Source organism: Artemia sp. Qi Xiang Cuo, chromosome 7 (assembly GCF_049724085.1).
Source record: "Artemia sp. Qi Xiang Cuo chromosome 7, ASM4972408v1, whole genome shotgun sequence".
Lineage (NCBI taxonomy): Eukaryota > Metazoa > Arthropoda > Branchiopoda > Anostraca > Artemiidae > Artemia > Artemia sp. Qi Xiang Cuo.
In genome coordinates, this window is record NC_142800.1 from 41768107 (window position 1) to 41793417 (window position 25311).

Genomic DNA, 25311 nt, shown 5'->3' on the forward strand with positions numbered 1-25311 from the left:
TCTCTCTTGCTCCCGGGGGAGAATCTTGATTAGCCCCCTTCCCATCTCCCACGAAATTTTCAGTCCAAAATTTAACAAAATTTTCAATTATTAAGAAAATCATCTTTAGTTTATTAATTAATTAAAAAATTTTAATCTATTATTTAAATTATTTAGTTATTATTAATTATTTTAATTATATTGTTTAATTATTTTTTGATTTAAATAATTAATTATCCGATTAATCATTTTCATTTATTAAGTGCAGCCTCTACTTTATTTTAATAAAAATAAAATTTGAAAAATTTCAAAATGATTATAACCGTTAGATTATTTATCTGAAATTTGTGCTCCTAAAGCTACTGCATCCGTGGCAAGTGGCCCTCTCCCCCCCTAAAACTGCTCCAATTACCCTGCTTTCATTTATCGCCCTAACTTTTAATGAGCAGATGAAGAGGCTGACTAATACAAATACCGTCATATTGCCACCATGGATATTACCTGGAGCAAACATGGAACGTAAACTAGTAGAATTATATCAGTTTTTATTTGTCTATACTATATCTAATATATTGTTCAGAACTGCATTATAATTCTTAATAATATTTTAATTTTTTTTTGTAGATACCAATGTACCACTTGAATTATCCCCAGCATTAATAAGAGAAATTACCGATAATTTCAACGAGAGAAGCTTCAAAGATGGTGGTCGGAAGATGGATGGACGCGGTTTATTTGGCTCTGTTTTTGTTGGCGTTGTGCCCTCCAACACGGATGACAATATGATGCATAAACTACGAATTAAGAGCTTAAAGTAAGCGTTGAATTTACGTTGAGCGTAGATAATGCTGTCGATTTTGTAGTCCAATTTTGTTTTCATTTTCGGCTGGTTAAAACCATTAATCTTATTTTATAACTCATGACAAAGGTAAAAAAATGACAAAATTAAAAGAGAAGAAGATGGAAAAAAACATAGGATTTTAGACCAGTGAAGTTTAGAGAAGAAACATATATTAAATATTTCGCCTGTATAAGTGAACCACGAAGTACTTTGTTTTTTTTTACTGGTAGTACTTTGTTACTGGAAGTACTTTTTTACTGGAAGTACTTTCTTACTAGAAGTACTTTCTTACTGGAAGTACTTTTTTACTGGAAGTACTTTGTTACTGGAAGTACCTTTTTACTGGAAGTACTTTTTTACTGGAAGTACTTTGTTACTGGTAGTACTTTTTTACTGGAAGCGCTTTGTTACTGGAAGTACTTTTTTACTCGTAGTATTTTGTTACTGGAATGTTCCAGCCCAAAGTCATCCTCGGCAGAAACGAAAAGGAATAGTTAAAAAAAAGAAATCTATGACATCTACAATCAGTATGGACTTGAAAACAAGCCAAGAAGCTGATAACCAAAAGACTAAAAAGAAAATACAAAAAAAGTCAAAGGAGGATAAGAAAAATCTAGATGTACAGTTCATTGATGTTAGTAAGTTACTCTTGCGTAATCCAGCCCAGTATTACCAAATATCTAGTACAAGATAGCTTATCCGACATAGCAAAAGTATGCCGAAGGCACCAATTTTAGAGAAAAAGTTATTCGAAGGTGTAACTTAAGAAAAGTTTTTTTGAAAGCATTTGAAGAGTTCATGCACAGTCATTTCTACAATCGCCCAAACGGCGAATATGTCCACCTGGCAACATTAGATCTTGCCTAAAAGCAAATCAATGTAACAAAATGAAATAGATCAACTTATTAAGTATAATGTGAAATAATACTCAAGCTAGCGGTGATAAATGTTAACACCATAATTTCGGAAAGCTAAAATTTCAAAAGCAACGAAGAAGTCTGAACAAAAAAAAAACAGTTTTGCTCATTGGTTTAACTTTGGGGGTCTTGGGAAGGCTCTGCTCCTCCTTGTTGTATTCATAAAAGTTCTTGAATATTGAATGTTCCGTAATGGGTCATTGCCCGGGTACAATGAAGGACCTGTGGCCATTGGAATGGGGTTTTGCAGGCAAAAAGCTGGCCATACTAGCTCCCAGTCATTAGAAATTGAAACTCTTTAGGGAATTAAAAAGTACAAGAATTTCATTATTCATATAACTGTAATATAAATTTCTGTATTTATTTTTTTAAATCTCCTGAAATCATATTTTTAGAACATATATAAAACACAATAAAACTGTAGTCTAAGGAATTATTTTAATTAACGTATTTAAAATCAGCTAAAAATCTGCAATAGGAATACAAATACATTTTTAGCTCTATTTCCTAAAAAAAAAGAAGAAAAAAACAAAAATTCCACTAAAAATGAATTTTTTAAATCCTCTGTAAAAGGTGGACATAGCTTTAGCTGGAGCTGAGTTCTGATCTTATATTAGAAATTGGGAAATATTTTATAGAGATCACATGTTTTTTTTTCAAAAACATTAAAACGATATTATTATCATGGGCTATTGATTAATAATTGCCTTTTTCACAATTGAGAATGCAACTTTTAATATTCTCCGGTATTTTCATTTACTTTATTCCTTATTTTCTTTTTTTATTCTTTGTCCATTTTTTTGACAAAAACAAACATTCTCTGTTTTTTATTCTTTGTTTCTTTTTTTATTCTTTGTCCTGCATATCTACAAAACCAAATTTGATGGAAAATATGTATACCTGTTTAGCATACATTGCAATTAGTGATATCTATATATTTTTGAAATATTGAGGGGGGGGGGTAATATTATTTCTTAAGTCGTAATATATGACCGAATTTCAATACCAGATTTAATTCCACCATGTCTGTTGCCTTTATTGGTTGCTCTGATTTGTCTGTTAATGATGAAATTCGATTCTACATTTACTGACTATAATTGTAATTAAAATAATTGATATTATGATTTATATTTGCTACCAAGGATTCTGAACTTGCTATTTGTTGACGCTTTTTTTCTGTCCATATTTGTATTTAGTCGTATGATTTTCAAGACCTTATTCATCTTTGTTAATTGTCTTAACAGACAGTCGTAGTACGTGTTAGAATGTTTTATTCTTAAAGGAATAATAACATAGTATACTAATGTACTTGAACTTGAACTCCCCAATTTTTAATTTTTTTTTTTATTCATTTACAAAATTTTGCTAAAGAACAATTTTGTTAATTTGCCTGGTTGATTTGGTGGAAGTAGCTCATCCTAAGTTTAAAAGGTCTGCGACCAAACTAGTTAAAAATTGTACATGGAAAAAAATGTGACAACAAAAATTAAATTCAAGAGAAGAAAATTTTCGGCTAGTGAAAAGGAACAATGAGAGACGAATATATCGAGGAGGACGTCCACCAAGCTGCCGTCAGTGCTAAATGATAATAACGACCAACCTTTCAAGAGAAGTTGTCAAGCAAAGAAATCAAATTTGGAAACAAAGAAAAACTTACTAATTTTGCTGCAAAAGGGTGACTGAATTCGAAAAAAGCATGCATATAACTTTTGAGGGTAATCTGGCAGGGTTAAGTTTTGTATTAATTATATCCATTAGTATTGGCGTAAATGACGTCATAGCTATTGTTTTCTACTGTCTCCAAATTTTTTAGTTTCCCTGAATTTCCTCGAAAGAAGATTGGGTTCTCCGAAATCTCCCGGAAAATTAACGAAAACAAATATTATTTTGAATTAATAATCTTGCATTGTTAAACTTTAATTGTCAAGGAGATTTCGGAGAACCTACTTTTCTACTAGGAAAATTCAAATATAGTGGAAGGATATATTGACGCAGCTAGTCGATTACTTAGCTTTGATTCCAACAACCTTTATGATTCCTACTTTAAAAATGTAAGGGTGTGCTCTAATTCTCTCTCAGTCAAATTGCCATATACAGGTCATATAAAAACGTCCCCTACAAAGTCATTTTCTTTTGCGACTGAATTTTTCGATGAAAAATTACAACAAAATTGATTTTGCTGTCAAGGCTGTGAAGGGCCAGGGCTGAAAGAGAGATACAAGAGACATTTTGTATGTTTGGTAATGTCAATAGCCATGAATAGAATTTATGCACAATTAAATATCTTTATTGTTAATTTAAAGTAATTTTTTGTCTTTACATTCACTTGCCGTCTTGATTTCAAGTAGTAAGGTGGCTCGCCTTTTATTTATTTTTGCCTTCAGTATTAAGGTTGACTCAGTTAATTTCTTTATTTGCTGACTTCTTTAGGAAGGTTAGTTGCTCATTATTATTTAACACTAAATACTGCTAGGACTTTGTTCAATTATCTCCTTTTCTTTCATTTTCCATTTCTTTGACTCAAATTTTCCCTTTTCGAGTTTCTTTTTTTTTCTAGGTTTTATCATTTTTCGTTCACCCTGGGAGATAGTAAGGACCAAAAAAAGCTTTGAAAAACAGTTGTCTGTTCTGTCAAAATTCAATCATTAATTGTCGCCTGAGAAACTTGTTTATATATCTGGGATGTGTTTGGCTTAGAGTTAAGAATTTTCTTTCCATAGCGCATGGCTAGCGCTACTTATCATACTTCTTACTTCAGAAAATGGCTGAAATTTTCAAATCCCGTTTTTAATCCGGCTAATTTTGGAGACTCGTTTTAAGATACGTTTTCAAAGCTAAAAAGAATTCAGGATCCTTTCTCTATTTTAAAATATATCATATTGAGCACAGGGCTTTTTCTTATGATGGTAAGGCAAGTGAGTAGGAACTCGGTGTTCCTTTCGAGTTTTTTTTTACAGTGTTTATTTATTATATTTTGTTGAATGCTTTTTTTGCAATAAATTTCTCTGTAATTGTATCTTTGTTGTGTGACAGATTTTTACGTCGTAGGAAGCCCAAGGATGCTATAAAGTTTATCTAAGGGCTTATATTACTAAAATATGATTTTTGGTCTTTTTTAGATATCAACCATTCAGATATGAGGATAACACTACTAGAGTTGCCGTGAAACGACTTAAAGCTGGAACGGAAAACGAATATACCAAGAAAATGTTCAATGCAGAAGTAGACGCTCTTAAGAGGTAAAATTCTTTACTGTAATTAAAGTAGTAGCCTATTCAACTTAGAATCAAGTTAAGCTAGTTTTATTATTAAAAGTGTACGGAAATTCAATAGCTTTCATGAAATTACTGTGACACATCGGGCATCCTAGAATCATGAACGCATTAATTTTGTGAAGGGCTGCATACATAGTGTGGTTTGACGAGCTTTTTGTTTTTTTCCCCATGCCAACTACAATTTGCCATTAGATTTCTTCTCAGATATTTAAAGCAGGCAGCGAGCACGTTGTGTTAAGGTATGAGTAGCTAAATTGGCTGATTGCCACCATTTTTGTTAGACCTCAGGTTACTGTCTACCTCCTCCTGTATTGCAATACTTAAGTCTTTGGGATCTGACGAATATGAGAAGAGACCAATAGCTTCCGTGTTACATAAGGCTGCAGTGTAACTTTTTTTTCTAGCCTTTTCAAAGGAAATCTATATAATAGATATTGCTTTTAAAATTGTCATAACTATTATAAAATTTTTGAACTTTTTTTGTATCTTTAATTTACTTTTACTCGGAAAGGCATCCACTAATTAATGTCGGGGTGCAATGAACTGGAGGGATTAACCGTTGAAAATCATACAAAATTTGTCTATCACCAAGCAGAAACCAAGCAGCCTTAGCTGTTAAGAGCAAAAAAAAAGTTTTCTTCAGCATTATTTAAGGCTGTGTTTGGTTTTAAGCTCTATAGCGGATAATCTTCGAAAGAGCAAAAATTAAACCGAAATTTTTTCTCCGTGAAAGAAGGCAAAAATCTAGAATGAATTAAAACATTATTTGCTGTTTGCTACTATAGTAGCCTATTGATTGAAGGGAATTATCGCTGGATACCATATAGTACATATTTATGCATTAATTAAAACAGTTAAATCTGTATTTAATGCAATGTTAAAGATATCGAAGAGTTTTCTTTGTAGAGAGATAGTTTCACGAGTTTAAATTCTATAAGTCCATTACCTTTTTCTAGCTGGCATTTATTGTATTTACTATAAACATCCTTTTTACTTTGGTCAAATAAGAAGAACAAGCTCTACTTTTAAACGAAAATAAAGAAAATATAAAAATTAAATGACCAAAAATTATCCTGTATATGACCTTCAACCCCCTGTTCTTTACAGTATTTACAAATATTTTACTTTTTGATTTCCTTTTATTGCACCTTAAAGTGAGAATTCCTTTTATTACAATGAGAATTAAACCTGATAGTTTTAATTAGTTATATGGAAACTTATAATTATACATATTTTGAAAAATTAAGAAAATCGGGAATTCAAATTTAATGAAGAAGATCATATGCAGTTTTTGGTATTATCAGGCGACAAATTTAAAAAAGAAAAGAAACGCGAGGGAAAAATCAATAGAAATAAGCTCAAAGCGCAAGCACCAAACATCTTCAAAAGGTGTCGCATTCCTTTTAAGTTGTAGTTGTCCTTAGGAATCAACAACATTGTTAATGTTTCAATTTTTGCGGACGAACAGCGTTGCCAAATTCAACTTATTGTTTTTGCTTATTTATTTTCATGGTTTAACGTGGGTGACCCGGAAGAAAATGTGATATTCTCCTAAAAACTTCATAATTTTAACGTAACCAAAAGAATAATCTTACAAAATTGCTGTTTTCAGGCAGGAATACACCTGAGGTGGATGCTGGGGGAAAATATGTTTTTATTTTGATATTTTTGGTGCTTAAACTGTGTACTAAGTTTAAATCTGATATTTAAAGGAAATTCGAAAAAGAAACCCCTTCCATTACAGAGGCATTGTTATTAAACTATTTACCGCATTGATCTTTTGTGAGAGTATTCGTTCTAAAAAAAATTTGAGAAAAAATCAAACTTTTACATACAGAGTGAGCGATGGCCCCCTCATATACAAGACAATATCCCTTCTTTTCAAGTTTTAATGTTGCTCTTTACTTCCTTTTGAAAAAAAAACTTCCTTTTCCTCTTGATGCGTAATTTCTGTTTGTTGTAATACCATATCCCCTAAATATTAGGAGGGGGTTACTGGAGAAGGCTATAATAAATATCAGGAGGGGGCTACTTTAAACTTCTGCGTTTTACGATAAACTTTAGTTTTCTATTTAACAATGCTTCAAGAAAAGGGCTTCTTGAGGTATGAATAATTTTTTAGACTTTTCATTTACAGAATTCAAGCGAGAAAAAAACGATTATAATTTAAATAAAACAGTAGAACCAAACAAGGAAAAAACAACAACAACAAACTTGAAATAAAAAAAATCTGAATATTTTGACTCCAGGACCGGGAGCCTATTAAAATCATCAAGAGCTTCTTAACAAATAGAGAGCAAACTGTGAAGTATAAAGACCAATTTTCCACTTTTCTGCCAGTTTTTTGTGGAATTCCACAAGGAACTGTGATCGGGCCGCTGGGCTTCCTCCTCATGATAAATGAAATCACTGCTAAGCTGGGGGACAGATGGAAATACGTTGACGACTTGTCTTTAACGGAAATAGTATCTAAGGATTCGAAGAGCAATGCTGCTGGTATCATCGACCAAGTTACCTCAGAGGCGGCTGAACTAAATATGGTCGTGAATAAGGACAAAGGCTCGGTCACGACATTTTCTTTTCTTCAGAATACTCAACCGTCTTTCGAACCTCCTATCGCTTCCGAGCTAATAAGCCATAAAATAACTTTACTTGGTGTGGTGATTTCTCGTGGCGGGAGAATACAAAGACAATTGTAAAAAAAGCTAACGGCGCAATCCAAATGCTAAAAACACTGAAAAAATTTCGAGTTCCTAAGGATAAGCTGAAACTAATATTTCACTCTTTCATCCGCCCCTTAGTTGAATATGCTTGTCTGGTTTGGCACTTTGCCCTTACCCAGGATGAAATTGATAAAATAGAACGAGTTCAGAAGAGATCACTGCAAATCATATATGGCGGTTCCCCTCTACCTTACTCCTTTTACCTCAAGGAATTTAAACTTGAATCCCTTTCTTCCCGCCGAGAAAATTATGCCAAAGATTTGGCTCCACCCTCCTTCAACATCCCATCTACCGATCATTCCTTCCCCCACCTTTTGTCCCTATAAGATCTCGTCCTCCCAGGGAAGTGGCTGAGAAAGTTCCGAAACTAACCCCAGTCCACTGTAACACCATGCGTTATAGTAAAAGCTTTGTGCCAAGCTTTGTCAAATATTATAATGATCTCTAGTGTTTTAATTGTTTAGTTTATTTTTATCCTGACGAAGTTTTACCAGATAATTTTATTCTCAATCTCAAGTGTTTTTATCCCTTAGTTTATTTATCCTGACGAAGTTTTATTAGACAACTTTATTTTGTTAATTATGACTAAGAGACATCATATTTGGGCTTTGCCCACGAGAGCTATGTCTTGTTTTTTAATTAAATGAATTTGAATTTGAATTTATCAACGAAAAAAAATTAGATTAAACTACAAATAAAAAATCTATTTAGTGTATAACACTTAAGTTTCTTTGACCTGTTGCCATGTATAACCTTGTATTGCCTGTATAGTTCGAATGATCTTAACCTTGTAATTTTATTAATGGGTGATGACCTGGGGTTTTATGTAAACTCTTTCAAATAAATATAGTATTTATTAAATACAAAGAATTGTCAATAGCTGATTTCGCCATCCCCTTCAAACACTTTTTATAGAATGTTTGGGAATGGTGACCTAAAATACACCTTCTGAGGCTTTAGACCCCCTCCCCCCCCAAAAGAAAAAAATCAAAAAACAACCACAGAAACACAAACATTCACCGACATTCCTAATATCTGGTATGTAATTTAGCGAAACCCTAAAACCGTTTGTTTTGCTGGATAAACGGTCTATGGTAAGGGTTCTATCGTAATGAATTAATATGGGTTTTAGGACAAATGTTCCATCTTGTGCCAGTATTGCCCTCGAAGCCGGAAAGCTATTGAAATAAGGCTTCGGCAATTCTAAGCCAGTTGGATATCCCAAAAATTTTCCTTGCTAATCTTTTTGCCCTATTCAGGTCAAAGTTCTAGTTTATTGGACAATGTGTCAAAATTCAGTTATATTTTTGTTGTGATCTGTTTTGTTGCTTAAAACGAGTCCTAACATATTTAATATATGTTTTAATGAGCCCTCTTCTGATAAGCCATGGTTGAATGCGATCATTTGGAGAGAAAACAAGACAGCAAACAGGTACGAATCCATGTAACCGCTTGAAACCTCTGTTTTACGGTTTTTAAACCTGTCGAGTTATACAGTATCAAGCTCACTAACCTTTTTAAAAAAATCATGCATATTATCTTATGCTAGTGACTTTTGATGGGTGATGAGAAATTAATGAATTTTGTATAATCAAAATCAGCATAAAAAGCAGACTCTTTTAATGTACGAAATATCATCAAAATTTGGTTTTCCCCAAGTAAGGATCACTCTTTACTTACTGTTCATTGTCACGAACAATTTGACTCAAGAGCCACTTAATCCAAGGAAGTCTGTCACCCTCCCCCTCCTTCTCTGCTGTGTAAATAGTAGATGTCATGCTGGTTACGCGTAAATCTGACCTTGCATAGCAATCAGGCGATAATGATGATTATCCCTAAAGAAGTACAGCACTATAATATTACTAAGGATGTCGAAATGAACTGTGAGGCCACAATTTTCACGTTTACCAAAGGGGGTTCTTTGGATAAACTGTAGGTATCCTGTCTCTTATTAAACGATATAATGTTTACGGATCTTGATTCATATTCCCGCTCGTAATGAAAACTTTCTTTTTTCAATTTAAGTTTATATATATTATTTTCTAAATTACCAAACAAGGAATATTGTATGTGGGAGAAATTAATAGAATATTTTGAAAATAGCACTGAGTTAATATTACTGAGACAAGACATACGAAGTATGATGGGATTACAGTGGATAAAAATAGATATCCTATCGAAATACTTACTTTTATTATTATATTTTTTGTGTATAGGTTGGAACATGTCAATATAATTCCGCTGCTCGGCTACAGCTTTGACGGACAACTCGGCAACATTGTATATCCTTTAATGATTAATGGATCACTGGATTACCGTCTTCTCTCCGAGGTGTGTCTTGGCCATTAACCTCTTCGCTCTTTCAACACTAAGCCTATTAATAGGTCGATAGTTTAGTAAATCTAAGAAACAAATATGTTAAAATCCTTGAAAAGGAAGATTTATTAATTGTAATTTTTGTTTGTTTGGATTCTGAATTTCATTTTATTTTAAAGTTTATTTTTCCTTTAAGGGATGGGGGGGGGGAGTAATTAGAAAGCAATAACCCTGATACGAGTATAAACACGACTCATTAATTAACAAAAAGTAAAAGAAAAGGTATTTTCAAGAATGTATGGATATTTTTGTGTTTTTTTACCTAAAATGGATATTTTAGGATTACAATAGTGAGGATTTACTGTAAGGGAAAATACTACTATTTATATATTATCTTTATATGTGAGCAATAATTGTATATGTGTGTCAGTTCTAGAAAACAGTTCCATATTTTTTCGGGAAAATTGGTATCTTGAGATATCCTCGCATAAAAAAATGATCTAGATAGGTGAGAAGTCTGGAAAAATTCGTTAAAAACCTTAATTTTGAAAAAAAACTGTAATAATCAAATATCTTAGAATAGACTGCAGTATGAAAAGACATTAAATTGCCTAAAGAGCAAAAAACTGGTAATTGTAAAAAAAAAATTTGTATATATTTTAACAAGGGATTACAACAAATCAAAAACCTTAAAAATTAAAAACAAAAGTTTGAAGCTTAGCAGAAATCGCTGTTAGAAATTGGACTTGCTCAATAATCAAATATCTTTGAAAAGACACAGTATGAAAAAATATTAAATCGCGTTAAGAGCAAAAAACTGGTAATTGCACAAATATTTATATATATTTTGACAAGAGATTGCAACAATTCCAAAACCTTAAAAAAAAAATCAAAAGTTTCAAGCTTATTAGAAATCATTGTATTGAAGAGGAGTGTCATCCTAATATACTTTGGACAAAAAAAACGATTTAGATAGGTCAGAGGTTTAAGGAAATTTGTTAGGAGCCTAAATTTCGGGAAAAATAAATTTAGTAAGTGACTTCATTTTTATATACATTAGTGTTACATCGACGTCAAACTTGTCACGCTTATGAGGAAAAGTTGAAGATTTCCAGGGATGGAGAAGTACATTAAATTGCTTAAAGAGCAAAAAACTGGTAATTGCAAAAACATTTGTGTAAATTTTGACAAGGGATTACAACAGTTTCAAAACCTTTAAATAGAAAACCAAAAGTTTGAAGCTTAGTTGAAACCGTTGCTAGAAATCAAGCTCGCTGTAATAATCAAATATTTTGAATAGATTCAGTATGAAAAGACATTAAATTGAATAAAGAACAAAAAACTGGTAATTGCAAAAATATTTGTATATACTTTTACAAGGGATTATAACAATTCCAAAATCTTAAAAATGAAAACCAAAAGATTGAAGCTTAGTAAAAATCGTTGTAAGAACCGGACTTGCTGTAATAATCAAATATATTTGAATAGACTTTAGTATGAAAAGAGATTTAATTGCATAAAGAGCAAAAAAAAACTGGTCATTGAAAAAATATTTGTATCCGGGTTGCAGCGGTAGCTAGCAACCTAGTAAGAGACGATCACGTCCAATGTTAAGAAATGTAAAACCCCCTAACTCCTAAAAAAAAGAGTCAGATCAAAACAAAAATTACATCATTAGAACCGCCTTGTCCGAAACACCTATATAGGAAACTTTCTGTCCCTTGGCTTGAACAGCAAGGGAACTGTATTGGCTTGAAAATCAAGAAAAGTGGCCCATTTTTTGCGTTCTGTAAATGTACCTTTATATTGTGCCTCTCTTTGCCTAGTCTCTCTCCAATCATCTTACAAATAGTACCTATGCATTGCCTAAGCTCGGCCCCGCAATCTAAGCAAATTTCGATTTCTCACAAATTTTTCAAGTTTTGGGTCACTTGCCCGAGACTCTGGGCAGGTGGGCACCCCAAAAAATTGTCTCAAATTCTTCTCTCACCTTAGCAGTAGTTAACGGAATCTTTAGATAGTGAATGGGTAGATCGTTGCTCAAGTGCTAACCATCCGCAACACACATAGCAACAATATATTCATTTTCACGTGGGGTCCCAATCTAGCCCATGTCCGCCGCTTCCATCATACAAGCCCAATTTTTGGGTTCTATAATTGTACCCTTATACTGTTCTTCTCCCCACCGAGTCTCTCTCTAATCATCTTCCAAATAGTATTTATTCATTGGCACAGCTCAGCCCCGCAATCTGAGCAAATTTCAATTTTTCAAGTTTTGGTCATTTGCCTGAGACTCTGGACAGGTGGGTGCCCCTAAAAATGGTCCCAAATTTCTCGCTCGCTCTAGCACTTGTTCACGGATGTCAAATGCCGTGAATGGTTTTTTTTTCATTCCCTTTTTAATAAATAAGGGTTTATTCATCAACCAAAAATAACAAAATCCAGAAGCTAAGCTTGTAAAGGAGATCACTACCCAAACTAGGCCTAAGAAAAAATAAAAAAATAAAAAAAAAAAAAAAAAAAAAAAATAAAAATGAAAAAAAAACCTATTACATAAAAATAACTAATAAGCGACTATACCAGCCCTACTCAGTAATATCTCATCAATTATCAATATTCAACATATTTATCCTTGTCCTTCTCAATCCATCAATCAAACACACACAAAAAAAAACATTAGCAAACCAAAGGCAAAAGAGACCGGAGAATTGACTCACTCACTCCCATATACCCTATAACAATGTTCTTTTAACAGACTTCTAAATTCAGAAACATCCGTCACCTTCTTTATCCCTTCTGGCAGACTATTCCAAGCACGAGGGCTAACATTGCGGATACAAAACATTGACCTAGTTGTCACAGGCTTAGGTAGTCTCAGTTCATTCGAAAGTCTTAAACTATAAGAATGAAAACTAGAAACAGGCAGAAAAAAATCTTGAAAGCAAATTGGTAGCATTTTATTCTGATGTTTAAACATAAAAAGAGCATTATAAAACTTAATCAATCCAAATAGTGGAACAATATGTAGTTCAGCATACCTTACTCTAACCGAGGAACGCTTATCATCTCCAGTAAGTACTCTTACAGCTTTATTCTGTAATACTCTAATCTGCGATTAATGAACCACAAACGTTGAAGACCAAGCCAATATACAATAAATCAAATACGGATGAATAAGGGAGAAATAAAACATTCTGAGAACCGGTCTAGGGAAAGTACGCTTTAGCTTCCTTATAATTCCCAAATTTCGGGCAACTCTAGCTGCAATTTGATTAAAATGGCCTTTGAAACTCAGGCACTCATCAAATATCACTCCAAGAAATTTCATTGCTCTGACACGTTCTATAGCATTCCCATCAAGTTCTAGTTTCTCTATCCAGGGATAGTAATTTACGCTTCTCTCGTAAATCACAAAATGACTTTTCTTGTGGTTTAATTTAAGTTTATTAACTCTCATCCATTTCTCTATTTGTTCTATTCCCTTTTTCAGAACTAGTAGAAGTTCTCTTTCTGTCCTCGCAGCAACTGTAAAATGTGTATCGTCAGCGAAACTAGGAATTATAATTCTGTTACCGCGATCCCCTTTATCCGAAATATTTATATCTTCAATGCACCGGTAAATATCATTTATATAAATCAAAAATAAAAGAGGTCCCAAAACTGACCCTTGAGGAACGCCAGCCTTGACTCTCTGCGGGCTAGAGGTCTCACTTTCAATTTGAACAATCTGCATACGTTCACTCAGGAATGATCTAACAAGTTCCAAAAATTTTCCACGGATACCACAATTATCTAACTTCTTTACTAAAATTTCATAATCCACACAATCAAATGCTTTCATTATGCCAAGGAAAACGGATGCCACTTTAAGACCACGATCTAAATGATCATTAACAAATGTCGTCAAGAAGATCACTGCTTGCTCAGTTGACATTCCTTTCCTAAATCCAAACTGACTAGATCAAAAAAAGACCTAGATTCTTGGAAATTAACCATTCTTACATTTATTAGTCTCTCTATTATTCTAGAAATAACAGGAAGAAGCGAAATAGGCCTATAATTATCTAAATTCCCACTATCACCCCCTTTAAAAAGCGGTTTTACTTTCGCAATCTTCAGACAATCGGGGAAAATACCTGACTTAAAACACTCATTTATTAGCATTACCAACTGACTAGAAACTATAGGATGAATAACACGGAAAGCTTTCACAGTCATGAGATCCAAACCTGCGGCACTGTTTTTCATACTTTTAACCACTTCACACAACTCACTTAATTTAACCGGCTTTTAATAGGCAGACACTTCGCTCTTATTAGGCAGGAATTGTGTTAAATCGCTATCCTCAGCAAGGACTGGGATACTGGATCCTACATTAAGGCCCACATTAGAGAAATGTTCACAAACTGAATTGCAACTCACACTGTCCGGAAGCTCCGAGGGAGACCGACTAGGGCTCGTTACAGACTTTATAAGTTTCCAAGTCTTGCCTGGATTTCCCTCAGCTTCCTTAAATTTAAAAGCAAAATAATCCGTTTTAGCTTTCCGAAGGAGACAATTTAGCACGTTATTATATGCTTTATAATCATCCCTAGTATTTGTCCCTTTATTTTGGATCAAGTCCTTATATAAATGGTTTCGCATTCTCATACTTAAGAGTAGACTCTTAGTAATCCATGGTTTCTTTGCTGATTCATATCTGTAAACTCTTTTAGGTTTAACACATTTCTGAAGTAAACCTGTTAATGTCCCGTACCATTTTTCAAATTTCCGATTGATATCATATTCCTCTTGTAAAAAATTGAATTCAGTCTTATCAACTTCTAATTTAAAACGGGCAACAACCTCAGAATCAATAATAGGCCTAATGACATTACAGCGATGTCCCTTATTCAGCTGTAGGACTTGCGGTATTGATATCATTACTCCAAAATGATCTGAAACACTATTAACCACAACAGCAGGTGACTTATATTCAGTATTTACAAATATGTTATCCAATATTGACGCAGAATTCTCAGTAATTCTTGTACAGATATTTATAGTAGGCTTCAGCCCGTAGCTAAGCATCATATCCAGAAACTCCTTAACTCTCTGACTAGAATGTAGACTTTTCAAATCAATATTTAAGTCACCACACACAAAACACGGCTGTCTTGTTCCACTCAACAGGTCCAGTTGCTCTTCTAACAGACTCAGAAATTCAACAAGGCTACTAGACGGAGGTCGATAAATAATAGCAAGAACACATTTAAAATTTTGCTTAGATACTTTCACAACCATCGACTCAAACACCATTTCCTTATGTTTAGTAAGGGAAGGCATCGGCAAGACATTAAAAACACTCTTGATATATGCCGCTAAACCTCCATGTTGGTGCAGTTCCCTGTTTTTTAAAACCAGTTGGTAATTAGGAACATCTAATAGGGATGACGTATGAGACTTCAACGATGTCTCAGTCAGGGCCAAAACCTTTAAACCTTGAGTCTGCAGAACTTCCTCCAGGTACTGAAAAGAAGTACTAATACCTTGGCAATTTAAGTGAAAAACTGAAAAATCACTCGGGTCATAATCATTATTCAAATCCTGAAGGAACTTATAACGGGCATTCAAATATTCCTCACCAATACCATTACTATCAAATTCTCGATGGAGTACCCCACCCCCAATATCTTCAATCCTGAATGAATCATTCTCCAGCCCCTTCAACCTATTCCACTCTAAATTAACCATTACCAAAAATCATTTTGTGACGGATATGAGAAGGAAAAAGTTCAGTTAACTTACACTTATCATTTTCATCATTCGTTGAGTTGGTATCATCGCTTCCACACTTCGATCCTAAACAAAAAATGGCGCGCCTTTGGCGCGCCAGCGGCGTTACGACACTTCGGCGGCGTCCGACCGGGCCTCTCGTTGGCGGCGTTCGGTCGATCCGCTGACGCGGCACCGGGGTCTAAATACAATGGTAACGTTTTTCGAGGTGCGAAGACCCGTGTTCAAGGTAAAGATGTAAAAACTTATACAGAATAATATACCATATGCTCAAATACTAAGAGGCCTATATACAAAGGAAAAAATGTTGTTTTGCTGACAATGAATTTTGCCTGGGATGACTGTTAGGAGAGGGGAATGGCCCCAGTAATGGTCCGAAAACTTCTTAAAAGTCCAGTTTTAGCAAGAAAATTAGCCTATTTGGCACAAACCCCGTGTGTAATCTTGGTTAGGCTGAATGTAAATGGTAATGATTTTATCTCATACCGAGCTACTCTTAAACTGCCATCTATGCACACATCGTAAATATGTCAGTAGATTGAACGTAGACTACAATGTCTGCTTGTAAATTAATTTGGAAGCTTCATAGAAAGCTAAAAAAGTTGAATAGCTAGGATTATGTTGTGATTAAATCAGGTTTTGCAGGACGACAATTCTCCTTTGCCATGGTGTGTTCGCGTGGATATAGTTCATGACGTCTCAAATGGCTTAGAATATATTCATAGTCAAAAATCCCTAGATGGAGCAGTCCTAGTGCATCGAGATATAAAGTCAGCAAATATTCTTTTGGATCAAGACCTAAACGCAAAGGTAGCATTTTTTTCATTTTCTTTTTTTTTTTTTTGCTTAATTTTTTTCAAGCTTGACAGTAAAAGAAGGCACGTAATTGACAACTGTGATACACACGTGTTTTGGCTCAAGATAGTTTCTCGCGCTTCCGAACTAATCCCTTATTTTTCCGCCACTCACGGTTTTTGCATAATTATTAAGATGACCAAAAGAATTTGCATCGTATCTTGTAATGTTCCATAATTTTGAACAACATATTTCAGTTTTAGAGCCAAAAACGGTGCTAATAATATTATTTAAAAATTCGTTGGAGACGAGTAAATATCATAATAAACACAATGGAACAATCAAATTCGTTAAGTCATTTTTTCTGTGCACAAGCAACATGGTTTGAAAAAATCGCTTGAGATAATTGTGTATATGTTGTAATCAACCTATCAGCAAAATTGTCCAAATTGTTTATTGTATTTTGTATCATATTATATTATTATGTATTATATTTTGTAGCCTATTATATTGTTTTATTGTTTATTGTATAATAAACGGAAAATCAAACAAACTTAAATCTTTGTTATTATCTCTGTGTATTAATTTCTACAAAACACACCTGTACACCGTGGTAAGGGACTCTACCATTAATAATTGTGCGAAGAAACTGCCCTTCCAGAAAAAAGTAGAAACTATTGGGCAAGAAATACTTTCATTATGTGTTCTACCCCCCCCCTCCCCCAATTCCTTTCCTTCATTAAAAAAATAATCTGATAATTTTATACATTCAAATCTGGTTTCTTTGCAATTAGTCCACTTATTAAGAGTTCTAAATCAGAAAAAAGGAAAAACCGATCAGGGCTTTTTTTTATAAATAAATTCTTTGTTTTAGAATAAGGCTTGAGTTCTGAGCTCCTTATGAAGAAAGAAATAGAGTCCGTAATAAAAGTTGGTTTTTATGGCCGGGTGATGCTGTAGAGAACGAGAGAAGAGAAAAAGACAACACCTAATAATTACAAGACTTTAAAAAAAGAAAGAAAAAGGGTTCCTTAATACAGTTTGTCATGTTAGATTTTAAATCTAATTGTATCGTTGAATACAGCATAAAAAGTTGTATCGCGATAACTTCTTAAGTATTCTTCTTCTTTTTTTATACAAAATGCTCAAGTGTCGGAAATAAGAAAAAAAGGTCTCTAAAAAACGAGGTTTTGTAGAAATTTTTGTTTTCTGATCAAGATTTAGCAGTTTCAGTCCCTTAAATATTCAAATAAAGTACAAAAATTTTAAATATTAAAGAGAAAATTGTGAAAATCTTGGTTTTAAATAAGAAACTTGGTATCTTAATTCTTTCTATTTTTTTTATAAAATTTTGATTTAAGTTTCTGGTTTTACGGTTTTTTTCACTCATCGTTTTTCTAATTTCTATATTATCTGTTTTTATGTCCATTTTTATGTCGCAATATATGTCAGATACCGTTTCTCTTCATTTCTGTTTCTTTATTTATTTTTTGTTTATTTCTATTTTTCTGACTGATTTATGTATATGGCAATTTTATTTCGTTTTAGATATCAGATTTTGGACTTATGAGATGTGGTTCTAATCAAGAAATGAATAAAACATTGGTCATGACTCAAATGCCGGTTGGAACTAATTGTTATATGCCCTTAGAAGCTTTCCGCGGTGTCGTTGAACCTTCTTGGGACATATACAGCCTAGGAGTTGTAAGCCGTTTGATCAGTTTCTGAATTAATAAGACGCTATTGCTTGTTGTTAAACATAGCCAATGACCTTATGTTATGAATCACTTCTACGGGAAACTATTTAGAAACACAATCAATAACGTATAATCAGTACGAGTTACGTTAATTTCTATTCAAATATTCTTGGAAACATGGGTATTGCTGTAGATTATAAAAGTGTCATTCCAGAGCTGAAAAGACTGTTCTCTTGTTAGGCTACATGTCTTGGCTAGCTTGCTCATGATCAGCACACCCAAAACAACCGTGATGAAAACAAACGCCCCGAATAATTTATATATTATACTGGAAAGTCAAGCCATTGATAACATATATGGTGTAACATAAATGATAATATATTGAGTATATTGATAACATATATGCCTTGGGAATATCCTAACTACAAATGGGGGGGGGGGCGGACAGAGACTGATATTACAGTACAAATAGGATAAGCACAGGGTGCATTCTCAAATATAAAGAAGTCTCCCTGGAGAAGGTTTGAGATCACCCTAAAAACTGAGATAGGCGTGTATGGTGCAACCGTCAAATCTATCCTTCTGCGTGTCTGTCAAACCTGACCTTTAAGGTCGAACAAACTTGCTTCCTAGAAGTATTCAAACTTTGGTGTACGATGCATATTCTGCTTGTCAGCTGATGGTCTCACATATCAACCGTTGAATTTTGAAGGCGTTAGACGAACAGCTGGTACAATACCCCATGATGTCCTCATGTCCTTACCTTCGACCCCTTTCCAATTTTGAAACGGAGGCCTAAAGTACCTCCTGGAAATTAATTTTTTTTTAATTTGATAGTAATTAAGCTAAAAAATCTGTATTACTTGCCTACCTTTTTTTGTAGAATATAGTAAGGAAAGGCGTAGATTAGAAACATTGACGTTTGAACTTATGGAACTCTTTATTGAGCTTAAAGTAGATAGAATGTTATGAAACATTCAGAATCACCTTATTGACAAGGATGAAGCTGGAATGTTCCTAACAATTTAGAAATCCTTGGCTCTATTTTCGTCAGCAGTAACCTTAAATCACCGCGATTCAATATTTGCACTACATCTGTAATGCACTGTTTGCAAGCACTCTAATGCACCTTTTGCCATCACAACCTCCTGAACAGCTCTAGCGCCAACCAGGGGATCATAGCATCCACATTAGGAATCACTGCCCTAGTGGTAACAAAAAGTGGTGCTTTGTTTTTTAGACATTTTTTTTTTGACGAACCCCATTGCCTTTTCATCTAAAAAAAACCGTAGTTTTAAGTCAACGTGATTGTCCATCTGTCCAGTATAAAAATACTGGTATTTCGTTCAATATTTTTTTTTTCATAATGTTTATTTAAATGTATTCCAGTCGAGAGCAAATATTAGGCATGGAAATTGAAGCCTACTGTCCAAAAATAAACTGAAACAGTAGCCTACCTTTTTGTTTTGTTTTGATTGATGCTTCTTCATTCTAACAAATGCTCCTTAGGTAAAGTCAGTTTTAATAAACTGGTGCTTTGCAAAATCCGTTTCTGCATAATATCTATTTCAATTTTTCTTTTTTTTTGTTTTTTTTTTATAAATGAATATGAAATTGTTTTTCATTTCTAATGAAAAGCTGGTGGTAAGGTAATATAGATACTTCTTAAAAATTATTCAAATCATTACTTTAAAAGCCTGGTTGAAAAAAAAAAATAGGCAAAAAGACAAGCCTTATCTTGCAATTACGTTCTTGATCGCGGTATGAATGATATTGTTTTTAATCTTTTTTTTCTTTTTATACTAGGTGATCCTTGAAGTGCTCACAGGCTTGCCTCCTATTGATCAAAATAATCGACTCCTTGTAAGTTTTTATTGTTATTATCTCGGGTGTATTTTTTATGGTCTAGGTCAGGTACCTCCAAACTTTTCAATGTGGGGCCAGACAAAGGTGGAACAATGGATCGTGGTCCATGCCAACGCAGAAAGAGTTGATTCTAGGTAACTTCTGGTAATTCAGTTTAATTCTCTAATTCCGTTTGTAATGTTTATTAGTTTCAACAAGAAAGATTTTTTTTTCTTTTTTTAGAGAGTAAAAATGATTTTATTATGAAAAGCTACGTCGTTCTTCATGCAACGCAATGAATAGCCAATGCAATGAAAACTGAATTAAAATGAAACGTAGAAAGAATCAAAATGGAAATATATATATATATATATATATATATATATATATATATATATATATATATATATATATATATATATATATATATATATATATATATATATATATATATATATATATATATATATATATATATATATATATATATATATATATATATATATATATATATATATATATATATATATATATATATATATATATATATATATATATATATGTATATATATATTGACACGATAAATCACAGAATTCTACTTGAAAAAATTAATAATACACGAATTAGAGATAAATGGAATTATTAAAATTTTGCTTGTATAGCCGAAAAATGCATGTAGATGTAAATGGTCATGTATCCGGCCTTAGGTCTTTAGATAAATTCTAGTGTTCATGGGTCAGTCTTAGCCGTTATTTTTTTTAATTTACATCAATGACTTACGAATATGCTTCCCTCCAAATTACACCTTAGCAGTAGTTTTTGCAGATGATGCCGCAGTGACAGTAAATGCTACAAGTCTTTCCTTGCTGGTCGAAAATCTGATGACAGCGGTGAATTCCCTTAATACATAATTTGCCTGTAACTGCTTTTTCTCCAAACTTATCAAAAATGAGCCCATGATATTTGGGAACTCAAAGCAGGGACTGGATAAGATCAGAATAGAAGAACTGATCTTATGTCAAAATAGGATAAAAAGAGTTTAGTGATTTCGGTATCTTGGGATTATTATTAATAATATGTTGTCTTTTCGTGAACATTCTGATTATTTGCATAAGAAAATTGCTTGTAATTTGGGCTGCCTTTTTATACAAAAATATGTTTTCTTTTTCTAATCTTAAAAACTTGTATCATTCCCTCATTGAATCCCATCTTAAATTTTGTCCTATAATTTATCTAATACATTCGGGCTCTCTTAAAACCTCTACGGGTAATCTAAAATAATCCTCTAAGAATCGTTGGCTCCTTTATTTCTTGTCCCCTAAAGCTCCGAAATATATCAGGAACCTAAACCTTCTTCTTATCTCTTGATATTCTTAATCTAAAACAAAAAAATAGTTTCAAACAGCAATGTGGTATTATCATATCCAATTTCCAGCTAACTATTTCCATGATAAGGCAATTTCTGGTGTCCCCGTTTTTCTCTGTCCGTTTTTGCAGTATAAGAATCTTCATATTCCTCCACTCATATTCCAGGACTAGAGATTCATTAAGATACCAGATCCCTTATGCAATTTCTGGTGTCCCCGTTTTTCTTTGTCCATCTTAGCGCTATAAGAATCTTCATATTCCTCCACTCATATTCCAGGACTAGAGATTCATTAAGATACCAGATCCCTTATGCAATTTCTGGTGTCCCCGTTTTTCTCTGCCCATCTTTGTGCTATAAGAATCTTCATATTCCTCCACTCATATTCCAGGACTAGAGATTCATTAAGATACCAGATCCCTTATGCAATTTCTGGTGTCCCCGTTTTTCTTTGTCCATCTTAGCTCTATAAGAATCTTCATATTCCTCCACTCATATTCCAGGACTAGAGATTCATTAAGATACCAGATCCCTAATGCAATTTCTGGTGTTTCCGTTTTTCTCTGTCCATCTTTGCGCTATAAGAATCTTCATATTCCTCCACTCATATTCCAGAACTAGAGATTCATTAAGATACCAGATCCCTTATGCAATTTCTGGTGTCCCCGTTTTTCTCTGTCCATCTTTGCGCTATAAGCAATCTTCATATTCCTCCACTCATATTCCAGGACTAGAGATTCATTAAGATACCAGATCCCTTATGTTGTAAATAAGTTTAATCGGGCTGAAATATTTCCAAAGAATCGTTTCGTCAACGAAACAATGTCTTTCGAAGATTGTTCCTTGTCGGGATGTGTGTACTTACGAATGATAGATTTATTTATAATTTTGAATTGGTTTGTAGTCACGTTGGGATTACCGCTACTCTTTTTTCTCTTCTCTTTCTTCTTCTTCTTTTGCCTTTTGCAACTTGTTTCTTGGTATGCTCTTATTTTGGTCTGAACTTGCATTGCTTTGAACTATCAATTTTATCTTATATTCTATGTAGTAAGCTGACACAATGAGCTCTGCTCTCCGTTGGCTACAGAGGAAATTTTATTATTGCTATTTGTGTTAATAAATATTCACCATACCATATACGCTTAAAGAAAGAAAACAGTTGTGGATAAAATATTTTACGCACTTATCAACTAATAATATTTCTCTACTGAGGTTTTAGAAGTGAAAAGGGGATAAGAAGGATGATGAGTGAAACAATTAAAACTTATCTCTGATAGTTCACCTTTTCCTATAGTCCAGCTACAGCGACGATGGATGTTTGATAACGGATATGTTGGACTCTACTGCAGGCAATTGGCCAGAGAATATTGTCGAGACTCTTTTTGCCTTGTCTCGACGTTGTCTTGGAGAAAAAAGAAGTCGACCAATAGCCGCTACGATGGTACAGGAAATTGAGAAGCTTATCAGCAGAGGTTGGCTATTGTTTAAGAACTTTTAAATTTAACTTTGAGTGAGTCACCATTTTGTGTTACCCCCCCCCCTCTCTCTCTTTTCTTTTTCCCATCGTGCATTATCCCTCCACATCTCTTTTTCTTTCTCTCTCTCTCTTTGTCTATATTTTTCTCACTTCCACTCTCCCTTACTCTCTCTCTCTCTCTCTCTCTCTCTCTCTCTCTCTCTCTCTCTCTCTCTCTCTCTCTCTCTCTCTCTCTCTCTCTCTCTCTCTCTCTCTCTCTCTCTCTCTCTCTCTCTCCATAAAACAAAGGGGTTCCCAATTTTAAATTATTGGAGCGGCTGCTCTCTTGGCACTCTTGAAAGGGAATGTGCAAGGAAGTATAAAAAATAAGCTATTTTTGATTTGTAACGCTCTTCTTCGCCGGATCTCAGTGTAGTTTTGCTACTCATTCACCACATGAGAAGTAGTCAGCAAAACAAAATCGGCCTTATTTTCGGGGCAAAATGTATTGTTACCGTGGCCGCTTAGTTATTTACTTCTCTCAAATTACATTTGACGTCCTGTATATGTAATCGGAGACGTAGAAGGGGGAGGGGGCTTAGGGTCTGAGTATTTTTGAGTTGTTCAAAGGACCCTCTCTTTTAATATAAATCTTTGATAAATGTTAAAACTGTAGGCTTAGTATTTTTCCCTTGAGAAGGATCGTTATCACCCCTCCTGTAGGCCTATGCAGGTGTAAAAATTTGTAGCCTCTGAGTATCAGAGGGTCCGTATGAGACGCCATTGCATGTACACTGAAACGTGCTATTATCGGTATCACTTGTGTTTTCAGTAAAGAGGCTTCTAATATTAGTTCATCCACTTAAGCAACAAATTTATTTAAGCCCGGAGTGGTAGATAATAAGCCCCTAAAATTCCGTGTACGCGTCCTAAGTTATTCATGTTCAAAGGTCACAGAAATTGATTTATGATGGTTATCTCGGTTTTTATGATTTTAATGATGGCAATATGTAGAAAGTTGAAGAATGTAAACAGCATAGAATATTCAAGGACAAAAACTATAGAACACAAATTTGTGACAAATTTCGTCCCAAACATTTTGTCATGCCTGCAACCATTTTTGAGATACAGGATAAAATCGCACAGCGTTCAGCCATATATAATGTAATACAAGGTCAAATGTAAATCCTGATTAATAATTCCTTGTGTAAAGCTACTAAATCATTCGAATATTATTAAGAATGAGAAACCTGTATAATTCGCTAATTCGTTTTTGATATTTCGATTTAATAATTCTATTTAAAGTACGAAGGTCTATAAAAATGAAATTTGATTCTTCAATTTAGTTAAGTGGAAACTTTTACAACCATACATGTCTTACACAAATGAAAAACTGGAAACTCAGTTTTTAGCTAAAAAGACCTTCATATACAGTTACATAGTTTTAACATTTAGCGGGTGTTAAGTTTGAAAATAAGTAACGTGTGTGAAAATCAGCAGAAAATGAGTTCATTAGCTCACACCAATTGCGTAAACAGGAAATAACGTGTAATTAATATTCTGTGGATCAAAAGATTGTTTATGTTTGAATTTTTACAAGTGAAAAGCGTCGTCGAATTTACGGCATTAGTTTCTGTTTATTTTTGTTTTGTTTCATGGTTCTGTATGGCACCACTATCTAGGAAAACTTTGTGCACAGCTTTTTACGTAAATATTCACCAAAAGAAGAATCATAGAAAATGCTGGTTTTCAGGTACGAATAGACCTAAGATGAAGCCAGGGGGGCAAAGGTTGTTTTCATTTTCATGTCCTTTGTACTTTAAATTTATTTTCATTGAATATATACGTTTATATAACATCTATTTACTTTGTATAATAAAAAATTCATTAAAGGAAGAATTGATTGCATATCTTAATTTTCCTCTCTTTTGGTTTCACTTGGTATAGACCTTTCTTGCTGGCATTAATTCCTCGACTTTAACTTTTGAGTATATCCTAGTTTCAGATATTGTATACAGATTGTTGTAAGTTAACCGTTACTACAACTAAATGTTGACTTGTAACAACCATAAGACACCACTTGTCGTAATCAAGAGCCTAGACCTGGTACCCTTATTGGATAGTGGGTGGTTAAGGAAGATGAAAACAAAATGGAAGTTAAACTTAGGGAGTTTCCCGGCCTTATCTCCAATTTGAAAGCCTCAAAATTTCCCTACTGGAGAAAGCAGACCCTGAGATTAATGTTCTCTAAAATCTAAAACTATCTTAGAGAATTTCGAAATGACTTTTCCTACATGTTTGGAGAAAAGTAGTCTATTCGTATAC

The 25311-nt window shown here is 33.6% G+C and overlaps 1 protein-coding gene across 4 annotated transcripts in view; it reads left to right on the forward strand.

Moving 5' to 3' along the window:
* Nucleotides 1–25311, forward strand: part of LOC148950284 (uncharacterized) — a 57648-nt gene that overhangs the window by 11832 nt on the left and 20505 nt on the right. For 2 of the 4 annotated variants that reach the window (XM_089092281.1, XM_089092284.1), the window contains exons 4-10: nucleotides 604–793; nucleotides 4857–4976; nucleotides 9952–10066; nucleotides 16463–16636; nucleotides 18170–18325; nucleotides 20125–20181; nucleotides 22825–23002. In XM_089092281.1, coding sequence (XP_088948407.1) covers nucleotides 604–793; nucleotides 4857–4976; nucleotides 9952–10066; nucleotides 16463–16636; nucleotides 18170–18325; nucleotides 20125–20181; nucleotides 22825–23002 — 990 coding nt within the window. The remainder of the gene's footprint in view (nucleotides 1–603; nucleotides 794–4856; nucleotides 4977–9951; nucleotides 10067–16462; nucleotides 16637–18169; nucleotides 18326–20124; nucleotides 20182–22824; nucleotides 23003–25311) is intronic. The other 2 variants (XM_089092282.1, XM_089092283.1) reach the window with 2 other exon arrangements.